The sequence below is a fragment of the Catharus ustulatus genome, chromosome 3 (assembly GCF_009819885.2).
Source record: "Catharus ustulatus isolate bCatUst1 chromosome 3, bCatUst1.pri.v2, whole genome shotgun sequence".
Classification (NCBI taxonomy): Eukaryota; Metazoa; Chordata; class Aves; order Passeriformes; family Turdidae; genus Catharus; species Catharus ustulatus.
The window spans coordinates 83055639-83074602 of record NC_046223.1 but is presented as its reverse complement, the minus strand read 5'-3'; the positions used below and the strand labels follow the sequence as shown (position 1 = coordinate 83074602).

Below are 18964 nucleotides of genomic sequence, written 5' to 3'. Positions count from 1 at the left end.
TTTACAACTAGTAGTGCAGGTACTATTTAGTGAAATGGATTGTGCTGAAGTTGTTGTGGAGAAGGTACAAGTCTGTAGCTACTCTTGGGCAGTCTTAAGGCAGACACACTCCTTATGCCTCATACAAACTAAAGAAGGCAAAATATTATTCCAAAGGGTGCCTCGATAATATGGGTCTTTAATGGGACAATTAATTACCTGGGGTTTAAGCCCTCCTTCGGCGTCTAGGGCAGCTCCATCCCACCAACCCTCCCAGTCCTTAGGAGGCTGGCTTCATTACTGTTTACCAGCCCTTACATAACTTGTTTCTGTCATTCTCACATGCATCACCGATTGCAACCTCGGAAAGAAAAGGGGAAACAAAAATACTAAATAAAAGTAGAGACAAAAGTAAACTCCCTTGGTACCGGGGAACATGGAAACGTCAGGAGCTCCGAGTAAAACCTTGCACGTGTAGTGACAGCCTTCAGTGCTGGCAGCAGGATGAAGTATTGGGACCACACGAAAAAGGATTCACACAGGCACGTTTCCTCGGTAAAAGCACCATATTAAAAAGCGCGTGTGCGCGCACATACGTACATACATACATATATATAAACACTGCCGTTGCCTGCACGGAGCACGTCAGGGAGCGCACTGGGGCTGCCGCGTTATCGAGAAAGGACCGCTCCGAAGGGCGCGGTGTTCTCCGCCACCCCGGGATGGGGGCCCTTTGTCCGCGCTGCCATCCGCGGGCGGGTCGCGGTGCCCGCACGCCGTGACTCGCCGCTCCGGGCCATAAACAAACACGGCTGGAACAACAAAAGGCCGCGGTGGCGGCGGCCGGACCCCGCCGCCGGGGCGCACAGCGGCCGGGCACGTCCCCGGTGCCGCCGCCCCCCGCTCCGTTCCCACAGGGCTGTCCCCGCTCGCCCCCCGGCAGCTGCCATGTGTCTGCTCGAGTGCGATTAACACCGACTCGCCAAATCCCCCCCACGCCCGCTTCCCCTCCCCGGGCCATTTGGGGCATGCACGCGCCCGCGCCCCGTGTTTACACGGCGGCGCCTTCGCGCGGAGCCTTTTTGTGGATGGCGCTGGCAGATGAGCCGGGGGAGGTGGGGGCTCCGCGCCGCGCAGCGCCAGCCGCCGGCTATAAAAGCCTCCGTGCCCGCGGGCGGCAGCGCCAGGCCAGCGGCCGCGGACCGGCGGAGGATGGAGGGCGCCTGCCCCCGCCCGCTCTCGGCGGCGCTGCCCCCGCAGGGCCACTCGCCCCTCTCCTCCTCCCGGTGCGGGGGCCGGCCCGGTGCTGCCCTGACGGCCCTGCCCTCGGCCCGCAGCCCTGCGCCCTTCTGGAGGCCGTGGGTAGCCGCGCCGGGGGAGGCGGCCCGGCGGAGCGGCCCCGGCCCCATAGCGGTGAGTGGGGCGCGGCGGAGCATCCGCCGCCGGCATCGCCGCGCTCTCGGCTGGGGAGTCCCGGCGGGACGGGGATGCTCGGGGAGGGCCCGGTGCCGCGCTGGCGGGCTGACCTCTGCTCTCTCCTCCGCAGCCTCGCAGCCCCGGCGGGCTGGCGGAAGCCTCCCGAAAGCTGGCGCAGTACACGCACCCCGTCAGGTAAGTGGCAGTCCCCGGCCGCCGCCGGTTCCCGCGGGGGACCTCGGAGCACCAGGGGCCCGTGGCGCTGCGCGGCCAGGAGAGTCCCTTGCTCGCCACTGCAGTGTCTTAGTATTAGCTCTCCCACCCTTTTTGTTTCCACCCTCATTTGGGAGTGAATCGGCCGTTTATGTGCTTTTGAACTGACAGATCCTTGGGCAAATGGTTGCCAGGACTCGTGGATTTAACGTATTTGAGTTGTTGAAGTGCATTTGTAGTGTGAGACTTAAGACCCATTACACAGTCATGTGGGTGTTTTTTGGTGGTGGTAGAGTCGGCTGAAGGACCTTGTTACTCATTGCTGTGCCCAGGATTAAAAAAGGCACGGGGCTGTAGTTCCTAGGTTGTGTTGCTGTGCAATCATCCAGCGCCCTCCCAGAGCAAAGAAGCAGGTGGAGGCGTGGGAGAGAGTAGTAGGAAGAGAGGGTATGCACTGGCTAAGCCACCGTTGCTGAAGAAAATACTTGTGTAACCACTGCTTTAATGATGAAGGTAATGATGGTATCTGCACTGTCAGTTCTGAAAAGTAAAAAAAGAAAATAACAGTTGAATCTGTAGGACAGTCTGTATTCAGAAATGCTAGTAGGTGTTTAATGCAAGATGCTTAAAATAATTGCACAGGTAGTTTTTCCAGACAAGATACAGCTTTCTTTTGAATCTTTGCTGTGATCCTTCAAACAGTGATGCACTAACTAAGCAATTGTACAGGCAGACTTCGCTGTGAGTGAAGCTCCAGAGCTTAGGTTTGAGTGAACGCTGTTGAAGGGAACATTGGGAATGGAGACCTGTTAAAAAGCCAATGTCAGTGAGTTTGTGCTGCCAAGGAAGCAGTGTTCTGTTAAACAGTAGCATAAAAAGTATTTCTTGTAATTGCTAGAAAGCCGTCTAGTTCTGTTTCTTAATGCATTTCTATTTTAAACAATCTGTAGTCAGCATTTCATTATGTTGTAGTGTTTTAGTCTCTTGGCTCTTGGGACTTCCATGGTCAGTTCCTTCTAGCTATTTCTAAACTGTAAGCAAAAGAGGATGGTAGTTGAAAAGGAACAGGAACCTGGAGTATATTAATTGCACTACATTATCATTAGCTGATAGCCCACGCTAACTGTGATCTTATTATCCAGAAATTTTGGTAATTTCTGGATACAACACAGACTGCTTTAAAATCCACATCCGTGGGACATCTTCCTTACAGAGTCTGCTGATTGTTTTTGGAAAGACAGATGAAATAGCAAGGTCTGATAAGCCCTAGACCTTTATAATTCCTTTGAATTTTACAATGGTGTGAAACAAGTATCAACAACTACCTAGGCTGGGGACCTTCAGTAGGAAAACTACTAATTTGATTAATATGGATTTATGATCCTGTTTGAGGCCCATTATATTCCCTAGGAATAGTTCCAGCAGGGGCAGTACTACTTGGATCAGATCCCCAGGTAGAACTGTTACTGAGCTCCCGGAGTGGGAAGTTTCAGATGCAGTGTCATGGGCTTTCATAGTTTTGCTGCAAAACTAGCACTCTAAATGCACTTTATCTCTTCAAATGAAAATAACAATCCAGAGAATTTTTTCCTAATTACATGCAGAAAGCAATTTAGCATGTAAGGAAAAGCTCTGTAGGATGCTTGTTTTAATAGTTTTACTTTGATTTTTTTGCATGTTGGCCTCCAAGTGAAATACTTAATAATAATAAGCAAATGTATTATATACTTGTTTCAGACTATTTTGGCCCAAATCAAGATGCTATGATTACTTGTATCAGGAAGCTGAAGCACTTCTGAAAAACTTCCCAGTTCAGGCTACGATATCCTTTTACGAAGACTCGGATAGTGAAGATGATGAAGATGAACTGGAACAAGATTCAAGAACAGAATCAAGTTGCTGACTTCAGGGAAGGCTAATGCCACTTCTAAGACTTAATTTAAACTTAATATAAATATGTATTATAGTATTTTTAAAGATAATTTATTTCTATGTAAGTTATTCTTAATAAAACTGAGATGTCTTGTAATTTTATCCTTTTTCCTTTGTTCTGTTCCTGTCCTGGTTTAAGTGGGGAAGATATCGATTAGTATTTTTGTATCTGAGGTCATATAGTTTGTAGATCATAAGTTGAACACCAATTTTTGTAGCAGAGAACAGATGCCTTACTTTGAAGGGCTCTGTGGTTATGTGACTTTCTCAAAGGCTGAGGACACAGGAAAGCTTGTCATTGTGATTTAGTAGTCTCCATATGGAAGTGTATCAAGGAATCATTGGATTAAGTAGTCCAATTGTGTTGTGCCTGCTATTACAACAGAGTTTCAAACATGGAGAAACAGCATAGCTGTTTTTGAAAGGGAGAAGAGTCCAAATCTAATCTAGCTCTTGTTGCATAGAAGAGTTTGCCTTATGTCACTTGTGCTCTAATGTATATGTGATGTGTTGTTATACATAAAAATGATAGCTTCATACTGTCTTTGTTTGTAAAGTGGACATCAAGAAATGAGAAAAAGGTCTAACTGAGTTGTTACAATAGTGGGCTTGGTTTTAATAATCGAAACAAAGTTTAGTACTGATCATCGTGAAGGCCAAAGCTCCTACAAGAACAACAAAACAAATCCAACGCTTTAAATTGAAGGCCAGTCCCTCTGTCAGTAGCAGCTGTGTACTTACCTGGATCTGCCCTTGCCTGCGTGCTGCCTCAGTGTGCCAACACCAGCCAGGGCGTGCCTGCTCCCTGCAGCCCTGCCGCAGGACAGAAGCGGGCCAGAGCCTGCTCACACTTAACCTGCGGAGCGTGGCGTGCAGCTGCTGTGTCTGCCACAGCCTTCCAGCCTAAGCCCTGCCGCTGGAACCCCAGGACGGAAAACCAACCCTCGTGCAGGGGCAGGCATCCCCCCGTCGCTGCCGGGAGAGCCAAGGCGGCGGTGGCGGAGTACGCACCGCTCCCTGCCCCCAGGGAGGGCCGGGCCCAGAGATATGGCCAGTACCGGGCGCCCTGCCCCGCGCCGCCCCCGGGCCGAGGCGGCCGGCCCTGCTCCCGGCCGGGCCGCGGCCCCGCCCGCCGCGGCGGAGCCTGCGCGCTGTGCCCCAGCGCTCCGCCCGCCCGCCCGCCGGGGCCCGGCCGCGGCCTGGCCCGGCACGATGCTGAACGTGACGCCGCCGGCCTTCCCCGCGCCCGGCTCCCAGCAGCGAGCGGCAGCGGGTGCCCGCAGCAAGGTAGGGGCGGCTCTGCCGCTGTTGGTCGCATGGGGGGTGGTGAAGGGCGCCCTCGTCCTTCCCGCTGCTCTGGCGGCGGTGCCTGGCCTGGCCCCGCCCGGCCGAGCTGCGGTGGTTCCCGGTCGGTTCGCGGTCGGTTCCCGCCGGGGGGCCGCAGCAGGGTCTCGGGCGAGGGGCCGGCTTGGCTGCGTCGCTGGAAGCGCTTGGTACTTCTCGTTTGGGAGGGCGGCGGTGATAGCGCTTCCGGCACTTCCTGCCCCGGCTGCTGCTCCTGTGCAGAGATGGAGGCTTTCACCTTGGAATTACTTATGCTTTACGTGTTGGATCTTCGTCTTTGATAACACTTGTTGTCTAGAGATCTTACTTGGAAAGCAGACTCGGATAAAGTAGCATTAAGAAATGTAGGTTTATGTACGGTTTAGTTTTTTTTGCTTCCGTTTTTCCTGTGGTTTTGTAAGACCGCAGTTCTTTACCCCTGTTTCCTACTGTTAAAGTTTGGATCAAAAGCGTTCCCATGCTGTGGTGCTGTTGAAAAGGAAGGTTTTGTATATCCCGAAGATCTTGCTCTGCCTTTCAGGAGAGACAGGCCTTGCTAATACTTCTCTGGAAAGCTACTAGGCTTCTGTCCCAGCTTTCTCCGGGTGAGGCTTCCAGTTACTGTAGAGCTTGTGAAAAGTCTTAATGAATGCTGCAAAACTTGTCTTTTACCTAACCATGATTTTAAAATCTTCTTTCTTTATTGCTTGTAGTTTCCCAGACCATACCTTAAATGATTTACCACCACAGCAGACTTGGTACCTTCAGTTTGCTTTGAGCCATCTGAATGTTTGTTGATGTTCAATAACTTCATGTCACTACCCAGAGCATTCCCTTAAAAACCCTTACTACTGAGTAGGAATCCCAAATATCAGTGAATAATATGAGTTGGGTTAATTTCTTTTTTGTCTGACCCCTCCCATGGTACTTAGAAAAGTGTATTCTTAGAATGGCTTTTTCTTCCTGCAGAGTTTGAAGTTGTTTGTACATTTTTTTTTTCAGGTACCTTTAAAACCAGGAAGGAGTCTTATGGATTGGATTCGGCTAACTAAAAGTGGGAAGGACTTGACTGGTTTGAAAGGGAGGCTGATCGAAGTGACTGAAGATGAGCTCTCTAAACACAACAAAAAGGAGGACTGCTGGATATGTATAAGAGGTTGGTTGCTGTGATGTTTCATCTGCGTTTTTTACCTGGCTTCTCTTTTCCGTACTTAAAGAAGAAGCAACAAAACTCAAAAAACAAGAACAAAAGTCACACTCCAAGAGAAACTATCCACCTCCTGTGCTTAGGCCTGGTGTAATCTTGACATAATTTGGCATAACTTCAAGTGAGAGATTTTGTGTTACAAAGATTTTCTTTGCTTTCAGGTCTTTCAAAAGAAATCTTCCAAATGGGCATATTTTATACCTATTTTATAGCTGCCTATGAAAGTAATAAAACACAAGATTTTAGGTAATGTATCAAATAAAAAGGACTTAGCAAGAAAATAGGGCTTTGAAAATGCTGGCCTGTACACTCCTCAGTCTTGAGGAGTTTATTATTTGACTGTTTTTAAGGATTGCTTTAGAGCATCCAGAGACATAAATATTAAAAGTACTACTTAAACCTGGAGAATGGTCTTTAGGAAATAACTGTGAAAGCACACATACTACTTCATAAAACTTAGTAATGCAAATTACAGTTGCCACGCAGAGCAACTGTCCTCTCTGTCTACAACGACAAATACCTGTGGTAACTGTGCAATTCTATCTCCTATTATTTTAATGAAATTTTAGCTTAGAAATTGGATCATATTATATACATTTAGCAATGTGTGAAGGTGGTCTGGAGTAATAGCTGTGTTTAGAAGAGTATTTTCAGAGTTGCAAATGAAGTTCCTAAAGGAGTAAAGCATTTTCTGTGCAGTTTAATCTTTTAGAGGCTAAAATGCACTAATATCACCATAAATTTGTGAGGAGATAACACCAGTTTCTATGAAGATAGAATCACTCTTTCTACAGAAATGTCCCATTAGCTACTCTGATCTTCTTAATCTGTTGGTGATAACATTGATCTGGTAAGAAACAGCACTGATACTTTATAAAATACCGTGTCTGAGCTTCAGCAATGGAAAGTTAAGAATTTCTGTCTGAGGGTGATTATAATATTGTTGTGTGGTAAAGAGGATGAGAGTGAAAGTAAAGGTAAGATGTTATTCAGGACTGGCCTTTGAGCAAAATAATAGGACTGTTAATTCCCTGTGCTGCAGTTGCACATACCAGTAAAACTATAGTGGGAGGAGAGCTGAAGAAAGCTTGTTTGCCATGGACATGTGTTCATTTTTCACTGTGGAAAAGGAACATCTACTGCAGACAGAACTGCTGCCTAAAAAGGCTTCTCTTTTCTTTTTAATCTCATCCTACCTTCACTGAATCTGTGAGGTTAGTTTTTACAAGAACTCCATTAAGTTACCTCTATATCTTTCTTTAAATTTTTCCAGGTCTGTCTTTTCTGTGTTCTCAGATGACTAGTGAAAAAACCATCATAACTGAAAATCATGGTGTTCCTCATATGTGGACAGGTAGTGAAAGAATATAATTATGGAGAAGCTAAATTAGGTCTCTGCATTGGTAGTTAGATTGTGTCTCTATATGAAGGAGCAGAAACCCATAAGAGCAATGTGAAGTAAAAGAAGAACAGGGACTAACTTGGTTCAAAACCCCAGTGTGATCAAAGAAAGCTGTCATACAGGGCACAAATTTGCATATAAAGAGCGGGGGGATGCAGGGGAGTTGAAAATCTCCTGAAGGGTCATATAAATGACAGTTCTTTTGCTCCAGCAAGTTTGATGGTAAATTTGAGTAATATTCAGGAGGCCATGGCTATGCAGATGCTTAGAATTTGTTGTGTGCAGTAATCATTGCTGCACACAAGATGGCACAGTGAATACAGCCATTGGAAAGGCAGGTCGGTAAAGTGTGCAAAGATCCTTCCTTTGGTCTTGAATGGGTCTTTGTTCTTGACTGGGATGGTTGTTCTTGCCAACTAGGATTGTTCCAAGGGTCTCTGTCCCCAGGCTCAGTGCTGAATGCCTTTCTTTCCTTCTGAAGTAATTAATGTACACTTCCTAATGTCTTCAAAGCTTCTGAAAGCAGTGCCACAGTTCCATTTTTGCTAGTTTCCAGTTTTGATAATGTTAAATATCTTAAATACTCAAGTAGGTAGGGATGCAATAATCATGTTAACAGCAATATAGCTATAGTTAAATCTGTTTGTGGCTGCATTCTTCAAGCTTCAATAACCCACTTGCCTAGCAACAATAATTAGCCTTCATCATTTCAGACGTGTGAAGAAACATTGTTTTATGTTGCTGGAAGTGTAGAAACAATGCTGAGCATTTTAGTGGGACAGATACAACCAGAGTTGTAAGCTGTTAATAAACTGTTCTACGTTTCCTATATTGCTGAATCTGACGAATGAGTTTTGTTGCTGATGGTCGCAATCTTTCCTTGTGTGAGACAGTTCATTCCTGTAGGCATTTCATTCCATGATTGTGATAAGTGGTAGGGAAACAGCTATGACAGCACTTCAGGCGTAACTTAATTGGAAGGGAAACTGAAAACAATTCTTTCCACTAGCTGGTTCAATTTTGTCTCTTTTTAAGAGACTGGTACTTTTGCCCTCTAGCTAGGATACATCATGTTCATTTTCTGGGTTGAAGTGTTTACCCAGGGCAAGTGGTATGGCATTGTAGGATTGGCATCTCCAGGTAAGAAGATACCTCTTGTGCTCTATACAGTTGTGTCGCTTATGTTTCAGTTTTTGTGAAGTCATACTGTTTGTTTCCATTATGCCTACTGTTTGCTAGGACACTCTTTAATTTGTGCTAACCTTCTCATTATTTTTGGAGATAGGAGGGGTTGTAGAAATGCTGCTTATTCTGTTTTCTACAGGATTTGTATATAATGTCACACCATATATGGAATACCATCCAGGTGGTGAGGATGAACTAATGAAAGCAGCAGGAACTGATGGTACAGATCTCTTTGATCAGGTGAGAACAACTGGCAGCAAATGACAATTGCTCACTGTACTTTGAAAAATGCATGTTTTATGATTATTTTTAGGGCATTTCAGTGAAAATGATGATTTGAACTTCTTCAGTCCTAAGGAAAGACAGGACAGCAGGTCATAATGACACATGTGCTGAAAGAGACATGTAGTTTAAACTTTGTATCAAAAGACAGTAATGAAAATGTCACTTTATATTGTTAGAATTATGCTTCAATTAGACCTCCTTTTTAGCAGAAATTGCAATAAAGCTAGCAACAATTTGAGATACCACCTTAATAAATTGCTGCAATGACTGCTGTTGTTGGAGAGACCTGTTTTTCTAAGAGCTTTCACTTTTAGAAAAAGCTTGTAGAATTCTTTGTCTATTTGGTAGCTGCATTGTCAGAAAAAATGCTGGAGCTTCTATTAACTTTAACTGGTGAACAAATTCTCTTATTTTTTTACTATTTCTTCAAATGTTATGAAAATACTCAGAAAATAAAGGTTCTGCAGCATGGGTGTGCTTTCTACAAGGACTCACTCACCAGCTTGATGCTGTAAAATGTGATTCACTGAGTTGGTATTTTTTAGGAACAGGCATTCTTTAGGTCTCCATTTCTCACTAGGTTTGTCTGAGAAACTGGGAAACAGCAGAAAAAAATCTGTTTCTGAAAGGAAATATGTTACCTTTTTACATGTAAGAAGGCATCAGAGTATGTTATGCCTTCATTTGCAAAATGTTTTTAACATTGTAGATAAAGATGGATAATGCTTTAGCTTTGTTGAGTTTTTCCTTGGTTAATCCTTTCACAAGTGAAGTGTTGGTTTTGGGCATAATTCTTTGATTTCAAGAAATTTGTAGTCTCAAGTATCCAGTGTCAAGTTGTGGCTTGGAATTATGTTGCTAGGTCATTATAAGAGGTCCTTGCAAACAGGAGTCTTGAGCATGAGGAGTATTTGGGGAAGCTGCTGCAGTTAAGTTCAGATATATGCTTGCGACTTTTTAGTTTTTTTGTCATGGGAATGGAAGCAGGTTTAGATCCCGAAAATATGCTTTTCACTTTTATTGTTTCTGGCTTATGACTTTTCTGTTACTGGAGGTGTTTGTTTTTCTCTCTGCTTTAGCATTCTGTGTCTGTCAGATACTGGTCTTCTTTTAAGTGCTTGGTAAATTGCTAGTGTTCCCCCAATTTCTGGAAAAATTAACTGTCATTCATAATCCTTCATTTCTTTCTCTTACCTGTATATGAGGAAACTACAACTTGTTGATGGATTCTTTATCTCATCTCCTTAGCTAGTCCAGTTTAAAGTTTTTATTTTTAAATCTAGATACCATTCAAATTTGTCATGCAACACTTTGTTTCCTTTTCTCTTCTTGTGATGTTATCCTGGATGCCCTATCAGAATTCGCTTTTCTGCCATCCATTTCCTCTACAAGTTCTCCAGTTCTGGTCTGTAAAGCTACTGCTTTTTCTTCACTTTATTTAACTTTCTGAAATAGGGAATTTCCAAATGATTCAGTGATAGTAAGACAGAAGCAAACAGAATTACACCAGCTTGGTAGGAGGTGTTTGTTTGTCTTAACTATTATTCTTTATGTTTATTTCCTTCATCCCTTTTCCCTTCACTTGTCTAAACAAGACTAATAAACATTGTGGTAATGACAAGATCTTTGTTCTGTTAGTTGTGTAGCATGCCTCATAAAAATCCTGTTCTGAAATATATTCTGTAGCTCAAGGTTATGATGTTCAGATTTTGCAAAACATAAATGAGTAGATTTAACTATTGTTACTCTTTTCATAATTCTATTGTTTCACTTAATGCCATATCTGTAATAGAAGTAAAAGCACTGACGGATATAATAGTGACTTCTAATGTGTTTAAAAAAATAATCTGCTAAATTAATTATATTAGTGAATGTGCAAAACCGAACTTTTCTATTTCAGTGCATAGAACTACATAGTAAGAATTCAAAATTTTATGAAAAAATATTTTGTTAATGTAGGTTCATCGTTGGGTCAATTATGAATCAATGCTGAAGGAATGTCTTGTTGGGAGAATGGCTGTCAAGCCTATTGCTGCTCCAAAAGGTGAGTTGTTTTAAGAAGGAAATATTGTCTATTATACTTTATTCCAAAATTACCTGGAAATTATGAGAAATTCTGAATCACCTCATATTTATGAGGAGAGTCTCTATTCTTGCATAGAGTTGAAGGCTTTTGCATGTATTAATTTTTTTACAGCAGATACCTGAAGATGAAATTGTTGTATAGTTGAAGACTTTTAGTAATGTACTGCTATGTTTCTTCTTTTGTTTTTAGTCATTAGAAAACAGCTGTGCATGTGTGTTATATGTCTGTGTATATAGAAAAGACCTTTTACTGCCCTGCTATCCCTCCTTTTTCTTCTGATCCCAGAGGGCAAACTGTCATAGGCCTATTGAAATAAAAGTCAGTATTTTCAGTCTGGTGATTTCAGCATCTTACATACATCTGGCAAGTTGCATATGTATTGAGGTAATTGAATACACTTCATGAGCAGTTATTCTTTCCAGAACACTTTATTGGTCCTTTATTTTGAATTTATCTTGTGAAAATTTTGCTGGTAAAACAGACTCCTCTGAGCCAGGAGAGCAAGAAATGTGGTATAGCCTTAGAATGCAGGTGATGGTTTCTAGAAACTTTGATGTTCAGTCTATTTTTCGGTTTGTCAGTTGGTTTGGAATAGTTGTACTGTAGAATAAATGAAAAACTCAGATAATAATTTGAAAATAAAATAATTTGACAGCAGGAGCTTATAGGAAGATTTTCTTTTTCCTGTGTTCCTGCCAAGTAATGAGTTTAGATTTCTAAAGATTGGGTTGGTCAGATTTGCAGTCCACAGTGTCATGTCATGAGACAAGTGTCGTTGGAATTCTTAACAGATTCAGCAAGCTTCTTAGCTATGAAGTTTTTAAAAGATGATTTGTGATGAGGTTTTTTTGAAATGTCAGGGTTCTGCCATGTACTATCCTTAGGTGCTGTGCAACTTTTGGTGCTTGTAATTTACCAATTTTTGGAAGGTTTATTTGGAGATCCTTTGGCTAATTTGGCATGATGTGGGCAAGTATTGTAACTTCTTAACTGTTGTGCTTGTTTTTTCTTAATGCTTGCAGAGATTTCTTCTACTGTATCTGAAGACAAGAAACAACTTAATGGTAAGTTTTCGCCTGAAGTGTAGTGGGGAGTGAATCTAAAACGTGTGAATATCACTGAATAAGCAGTATTTACCCTCACTTTTCTTTGCATTTGAACCTAGAGCTGAGGCTGTAGTGATCTGTGAAAATTTCAGAAGGCGAAATCCTAAGTATTTTGAATTCTGGGTTTGAAAGTATTGTAAAACTGCAGTAGAGTAATGTAGACAAGGGTGGTATGGTATGGACAAGCAAGGTCAGGAAGATTTTCTGCACGAGTCTTTTCTGTCCACTTGTTTCGCTTGTTTATTTTTTTTTCCCTTTTACAGTACAAAATTTCCTTCTGAGCTTCATGAAGTTTTTGTCAGCCCATTTCTTCAGTCTCTCTGCATCCATCCCTTAATGACTTCAACCTTTCATGTTTTGCCTATTTGCATGATTTGTTGTTGCTCTGTGTTGGGGAGTGTGTGCCCTGTAGGTTGCTAGTGACTGTGTGACTCCCTAGAGAGTGCTAGCAGTAACTAACCTCCAGCTGGACTTTGTATGCTGATCACACCTTTTCTGACTGGCAGTTCTACTCTGTCTCTGTCTGTCTACCAAACCCATCTCTTTCCAATATGGCTATGAAGATGGTGTGAGAACCTTTATCACTAGCCTTGCTGTCGTGTGGGATTGTGCAAAGCAGTCCCGTGATGTACAGAGTAATTCTGCTGTTCATCTGGTCATATTAAACTCTTCATTTCATTCCTGCCATCAGCCTTTGGCTTCACCCACAGCTTTTCTTTATTTGTGATCACCATGACTAATAGAGCACTTTACTTAATTGGTTCACTGATCACCTGAATCATCATCTTTTTATTGCAGCGTGAATCACTGTTTTCATGTAGCATCTTAGAGTATTTCAAAATAATTCATAAATAACTTAGTTTGCCAGAATGTTCTTTATTATTGTGGTTGTTCATGTATTTCTTTGGACCTGCTAAAGCAGCTAGGAGTATGTGTGACCATGGATTCCTTTTATCCCTGGAGACCAAGCAAATCATATGATGTGCGTCCTCAAGAAAGGCTTAGCTTTTGAGAAGGCTTTTATCATTAGGTGATTTGTTTTCTTTTGCAGTGATCTGACTGCTCTGCCATTTAGCTTCCTTGGCAGCTGCAGATGGTGTGTACTTAGGAGTAATTAAGGATCAAAGAATAAGTAATTCGACTTGAGTTTTAATTGCTTTGGGTTAATTCTGGATGATCAAATAGTTTTGATAGATTGGATTAGACCAGAGTGGCTCTTTGTTTTTATCAACTTACTATGTTTAAGCTTGTAGTCATGCTACAAAACTTACTTGCATTTAGAAGAAAATAATCTGAGTAACGGAGAATTGATGTGCTAATTATTTTATGCATAACCATTTCAGGTGTGCAAGGTTTGCCTTTGAATGGGCCACCAGCTGTTCAGTCTGCAACTTCATCATCATCATTCTGTTTAGCTTCTTTGTGTTAAACCTGTTGCAGGATTGCAGTTGCTTTTATTGATCTCTGTCCTCAAGTTTTTGCCAAATATGTTCAATTTCTATTATGCCATAGATTAGTACAACTGATATTTTGAAAGACTGTTGCTTCCCAGCAAAGGCTGTTTCAGACTGTTTCATGCACTTAAATAGTTAAAGTGAGTATCTGAGTTCTGTGAAAATTCCTTGCAAAGCACTGTTGTAGAAAGATTAGGACTGATATCTTTGCTCAATTGACTGACATGTACTTTTAGTTGTGATTTAGGTTAGACCAGACATGTCAAACTCAATTTATTAATCTGAATTGTATAAACAAATAGTTCTGTTAAAGGAAAATAATTCAGATAATTTTTTGTCTTTTTGTGCTTCACTATCACAAAGTGTAAAAGCACAAGCTAATAACAGATGAAACTGAGTACAGCACAGGTACTGTGGTGTATGGAACTCTTTAAGTTCTGAAGACCTCCGTGTTCTAGGACCCTGCTCTACAAGAGAAAGTGCTGAATAAAAACTAAACATAAAATGTACATAGTCTGGCTGCCTTTGGAAATAAAGCCAAATATTATTTGAGGACACTTAGAACATTCAATTAAAAAAACCAAAACCACAAACCCTGAACATAACCTGAATATTATTTATATTAAGCAAGCAAGCATCCCAGCAAATAAAATGACTCTTGCTGTTTGCAGGTGTGCTTCCTGAGAAGAAAGTAGTGGCTTCCTCTGCTAAAGATTTAAGTCCGAGGTGAGCCTTTGTCTGTCATTGTCTGTTGAACATTCTATTTTAAGAACTCTGTGCAATTCTTAGTCAACACAAGGCATGTTCTTCTGTGGGTTGCTCTTGAAGTTTCAGTTAAATGGGTATATGTCATTGTCATCCTTGTATAAGTAGGAAGGTGGAAGTTCAGGTTTTTGCCAGAGGTAATTTGGGCAGATGGTGGTTCTTTACTTGTTCTGTTTGTTTGTTTCTTGAGAAAACTCATGGAAAGGGATTCCAACTGGACTGATTACTTTCTTGACTTTAATTTGTCCATAAACAGTTGCTGTGCCTTGAAAAAGGGCATCATTGCGAACTGGATTATATGAAGATGTGATAGCTGCATTCAAGTTTCTACAATATGTAAAGCAAAGCAGGCCCTCAAAGCTCGCTGTGATATGCCTGCTGTTGTCACTGAGGTTGTCATTTTACTCCATAGTGCCTTAGCTCCTCAAGGTGCAGTTTTTCACTTGGCATTCAAATTCCCTGCAGTCATAAAATACTGGCTTGTACACAACTGGAATGAGGTTTATATTCTGAAGTGCTCTCCAAACCTTGCTGCCTTTCTTCACATGTGTGTCTGGCATATTCTGGCATGTGACTGGAAGGTGTGCAGCCTAAAATGTGTGTAAGGCCATACAAATAATTAGTATTTGAAGGCTTTTGGTTTTTTTGTACTTTACCCTGGATTTATTACAAGGTTTGGACTTGGGAGCATAGGAATGAATGCAAAATCTCGATTTGAAGAGATGAAGGGAGCTGTGGTTTTGTGCTATGTGCATCAAATCTTTAACTCTTGGAAGCCACCCTGACTATGTAATACTTTTGTCTGGTCTCAAGATTTTAATCATCCATGAACAAGGTTCATAGGCTAAAAAGAGAATGTGTGTGCTTTTTAAGTAAAACTAATGCCATGCAATTTTACCTACTGTATTGACTATCAGGATACATAAGTAGATATTTTAGTAGTTTTGTCAAAATTACTGGCTTTGAACTTAGTTTTCAGAAGTTGTAAGTAATATGTTTGGCTTGTAAATTCGTGAAAGAAGCTCTGTTTGAAGGCTTGGGGTTAAATATGTTTTGATATGCGCAAAGGAAGTGTACATTTTTTGTTTTACAGTTACGACTGGTTCCAAACAGACAGTTTGATCACAATTGTCATATATACTAAACAGAAGGTAAGTATGTTTCATGAAGGAAGAATTACAAGATGCAGTTGTGATCTAGCTTGAATTCTGGGAGAACTTTATAAAAATTGTTGTCTTTTTTTTCCCTTGGCTATGAAAGGATATGAATGCAGAGTTGGTGATAGTTGACTGTCAAGACAAACGATTAAGGGGAGAGATCATCATTGATGACCACTCATATCTTGTAGAAGTTGGTAGGTACTGTAATTTTGCAGTTGAAAGTACTGAATTTTCATTCTTCTGTATTAAAATCTGCTCATCAGACCATAAGCATTTTGCATGTACCAATTAATATTTTATTCCTGTTCCATTAGACATGGTTAAAGTGCCTTGATGTAAAGGAATTGTGTAGTTTTTCAATTCACATCTTCATTTGTGTAGCATGTACTGAATTTCTTACATGTGGACTAAAATGCAGTGAGAAGTTGATTTTAAAGTTGTGTAAAATTTTTCTTCAACTCTATTATTTATGATTATTAAAATTTCTCATTCACAAGGGCAAGTTCAATAAATGCAGACTGGTAGCTTTACATGAGTCATTGTTAAAAGTAATGGGAAAAATAATGCCTTCATGCATGAGGCTTGTCGAAGTTATGCGTCAAGGCCAAATAAATATGCATAACTTTTTAGGATTATTAGTTCACTCAGTATTTCTATTATACTTTCTGTATATATGATGGCTGAAATACAGTTTTATTATTGCTTAACACAGAGCTTTCTTTTGTTTATTTCAGACTTGGATCATGCAGTTTCAGAAGATGTGGCTGGTAATTTCTGTCTCTTGCAGTACTTCTGTATCTCTTCTAGGATAGTCCAGTCAGGAGCTGAATTTCCATGATCCTTGTGGGTCCCTTCCAACTTACAGAACTCTATGATTCTAGTATCAGAATGTGGAATTTCAATTTATTTTTCTGACTCACCAGATACTTTACAGTTTTGCTTGCCATCAGGTCGTGACACAGTCAATCAAACCAAGCCATAACATTAATTAATTTTTTTTAAATTGTAGCATTTGGGCCTTTGTGAAAGTAGTAAGTTGATAGTGCTCTGATCCCTCTAAATATGACTAAATGTTAAAATAGCTAGAAATTAGTTCTGTTGTGTATTTGTAAACTGTTCTTTGCTTAGACTAGCATTTTCTTGGATTTAACTGTTAATTCAAATGGCCCTGAAAAGAAAGTAGTAAGTAGTGGTAACTACCAGTTTCCAGTTGATGAGCACTTTTCTTGATCAGAATGGACTCTGAAGCTGTCCTGGTTCCACAATCTATTTAGCAAATAATGTGTATTAATTATGCAAATCCACTTAGTGCTTGTTTTAACTGCATTCTAAAACATTATAGAGAGATAGCTTGGAAGTACCCCTAATTAGATATACTCTAATTTAAAAAATTCATTACATGTGTCTTGAGAAATGAGTAACTGTTCTGAATTTCATTATAGTTGATGTGTGAAATAATTTTTGTATGGAGTATAACCAAAAATAACAACATGAAATCTTTTGTCTTTTAGTAAATATTGCTGAAAAAGTAGGAAAAGTAGAGATTGTCTTAAATAAAAAGGATAACATTCATTGGAAAATGCTGGGACAGCCCCTGGAGGGTCATAATACATTTATCAAACGCACAGACAGAGGTAAGCAATTTCATGGTCAGCTACCAGCTGTTTCAGGGCTTCTTGGAATCTGTTAGTCACATTTGGTTTTTTTCCCAGGATCTTCTTTTTCTGTTGTACCTTCATTTCTTTCACAATTGTCTGATCATGATAACTATTCAGGAATTTTCCTGGAAAGGGTTTGACTTGGAGGAGGGTTTTTTGCTTTGTTTTAGTTTCTTACTTTGTTTTGTCCCACAATGGAGTCAAAGGCGAACATAGTATTGAAAGGTGGACACTGCCCAATTGTTCCATCTCATGGTTATCTGTGTGCCTCCCTATCCATATGAAAATGTCAGTAGACCCTGAGGAGAGAGTGCATGGGCATGTGTCAATCAGTATGGGAGTAACTGGAGTGAAGGATCAAAACCCTTCACTTCCAATTGTTATTGTAGATACAGTAACATCTGTAAGGTTGTTCGAGTACACTGCATCTTTGTAACTTGAGCTCAGATTAAATAGGGGACTTCAAGTCATGTGGAGGTATTAAAGCCAGCTCTGAATAAGCTGCAAGAAGCAGTAAATATTATATATAGATTCATTTTGTGGTAACAGAATAGTATGAACTTGTTTCAGCACCAGAGTATATTACAGGGATCAGTGTGGGTTTGGGTTTTTTTCAGCTAAATTAAAAATTTCTGCACAATTGCATTGGGTAATATAACCACACTCCTGATGTTACTGTGGCCACCTAGTTTCTTAAAAGCTCTCTTGGTCCTCTGTCTGATAATGCTCAAAAATGGACTGTTGGATTATAGTGTGCCTTATTATGTGTGAAAACAAAGCTGTGCATTTTTAAGAGCTAATGAAATGTTGCTCACCATGTACACCTCTTACTGGCCCTCAGTTATTCTACGTGGGCCTTTAAAGTTGAGAGATTAGTGTGGTACAAAAAGGAAGACTGCATAAAAGCACATCTCTCTAGCTACCTTTAACTAATGGGGAATGTAATTTTCCTTTTGAGAGTTTCAGAAACTGTTGAGTCATCCACTTTGAAATTAGATTTTTCAATATAATCCTCTGTATCTAAGGGGTTACAGCCTGATCTGATGTGTTGGCCGCTGCTCATTTTCTCCCTCCTTACCGCTTTTCATGATTATAGAAAACAGAAAAAAGATAATCTGAAAGAATAAGAGATACAGAATATAGTGGCTTTATGGGTCCTTTGCAAGTGAGGAAGGTGTGGATAGTTAGATGCAATTGAAAAAATACATATTGAGCATTAGTAACCACTGCTTTCTAGATAATTACTTTGCTTTTTTTTTCCTAAGAAGTCAATCTCCAACATAACATTTCTCCTGTTATGCAGAGGAGTGTTACAGTAATTGGATAACTTTATTACATATCATTGACTGAGTACACATCAGCTTAAATTAAATGTGGAAAACTTAAGTTAAAGGGCTTGCTGACCCTGAGTTTCTTCAAATCCCTGATTACAGAAGTGAGGAATCTAACCAATAAAGTTATATCTGTAGCTTTTTAATCCCTACTCCAGAAACTCCTGTTCTGCAGTTTTTAAATTTTAAAGTCTCCAAAATTAAAATTGAGCATGCAAGAATGTTTATAGAAGAATACAGGTCTTTCCTTCATTTGAATCTGTGCTTTCAGCTCAACCATAAAATCTACATGTTGGAGGCTTCTATTCACTTGGTTTAGTCTTAAGTAGCCAGTTTCCTTTTCTGCTTAGAATTATTCCCCCTTCATCTAAATTGTAGAATTTCATTTTTGTTTCCACTTCTGTGGGAGCAAAATAATGTTATGGGTGAAGAAAACCGTATCTTGTGTAGTGTGAACAAAGA

At 40.9% G+C, this 18964-nt stretch overlaps 2 protein-coding genes across 2 annotated transcripts in view; both read left to right on the top strand.

The window, feature by feature from the left end:
* The first annotated feature begins 910 nt into the window (after positions 1–910).
* On the top strand, positions 911–3642 carry RIPPLY2 (ripply transcriptional repressor 2). The gene is made up of 3 exons (XM_033056779.1): positions 911–1392; positions 1526–1590; positions 3346–3642. The coding sequence occupies exons 1-3, from the start codon at positions 1081–1083 to the stop codon at positions 3509–3511; spliced, it is 543 nt and encodes a 180-aa protein (XP_032912670.1). The 5' UTR covers positions 911–1080; the 3' UTR covers positions 3512–3642.
* A 1082-nt stretch (positions 3643–4724) lies between these two features.
* The window catches only part of LOC116994079 (cytochrome b5 reductase 4), a 30632-nt gene continuing 16392 nt past the window's right edge, over positions 4725–18964 (top strand). The window contains exons 1-10 of the mRNA XM_033055501.1: positions 4725–4827; positions 5866–6019; positions 8797–8897; positions 10902–10986; positions 12051–12092; positions 14260–14314; positions 15447–15504; positions 15614–15707; positions 16248–16280; positions 17025–17147. Coding sequence (XP_032911392.1) covers positions 4753–4827; positions 5866–6019; positions 8797–8897; positions 10902–10986; positions 12051–12092; positions 14260–14314; positions 15447–15504; positions 15614–15707; positions 16248–16280; positions 17025–17147 — 820 coding nt within the window. The 5' untranslated portion in view covers positions 4725–4752. The remainder of the gene's footprint in view (positions 4828–5865; positions 6020–8796; positions 8898–10901; positions 10987–12050; positions 12093–14259; positions 14315–15446; positions 15505–15613; positions 15708–16247; positions 16281–17024; positions 17148–18964) is intronic.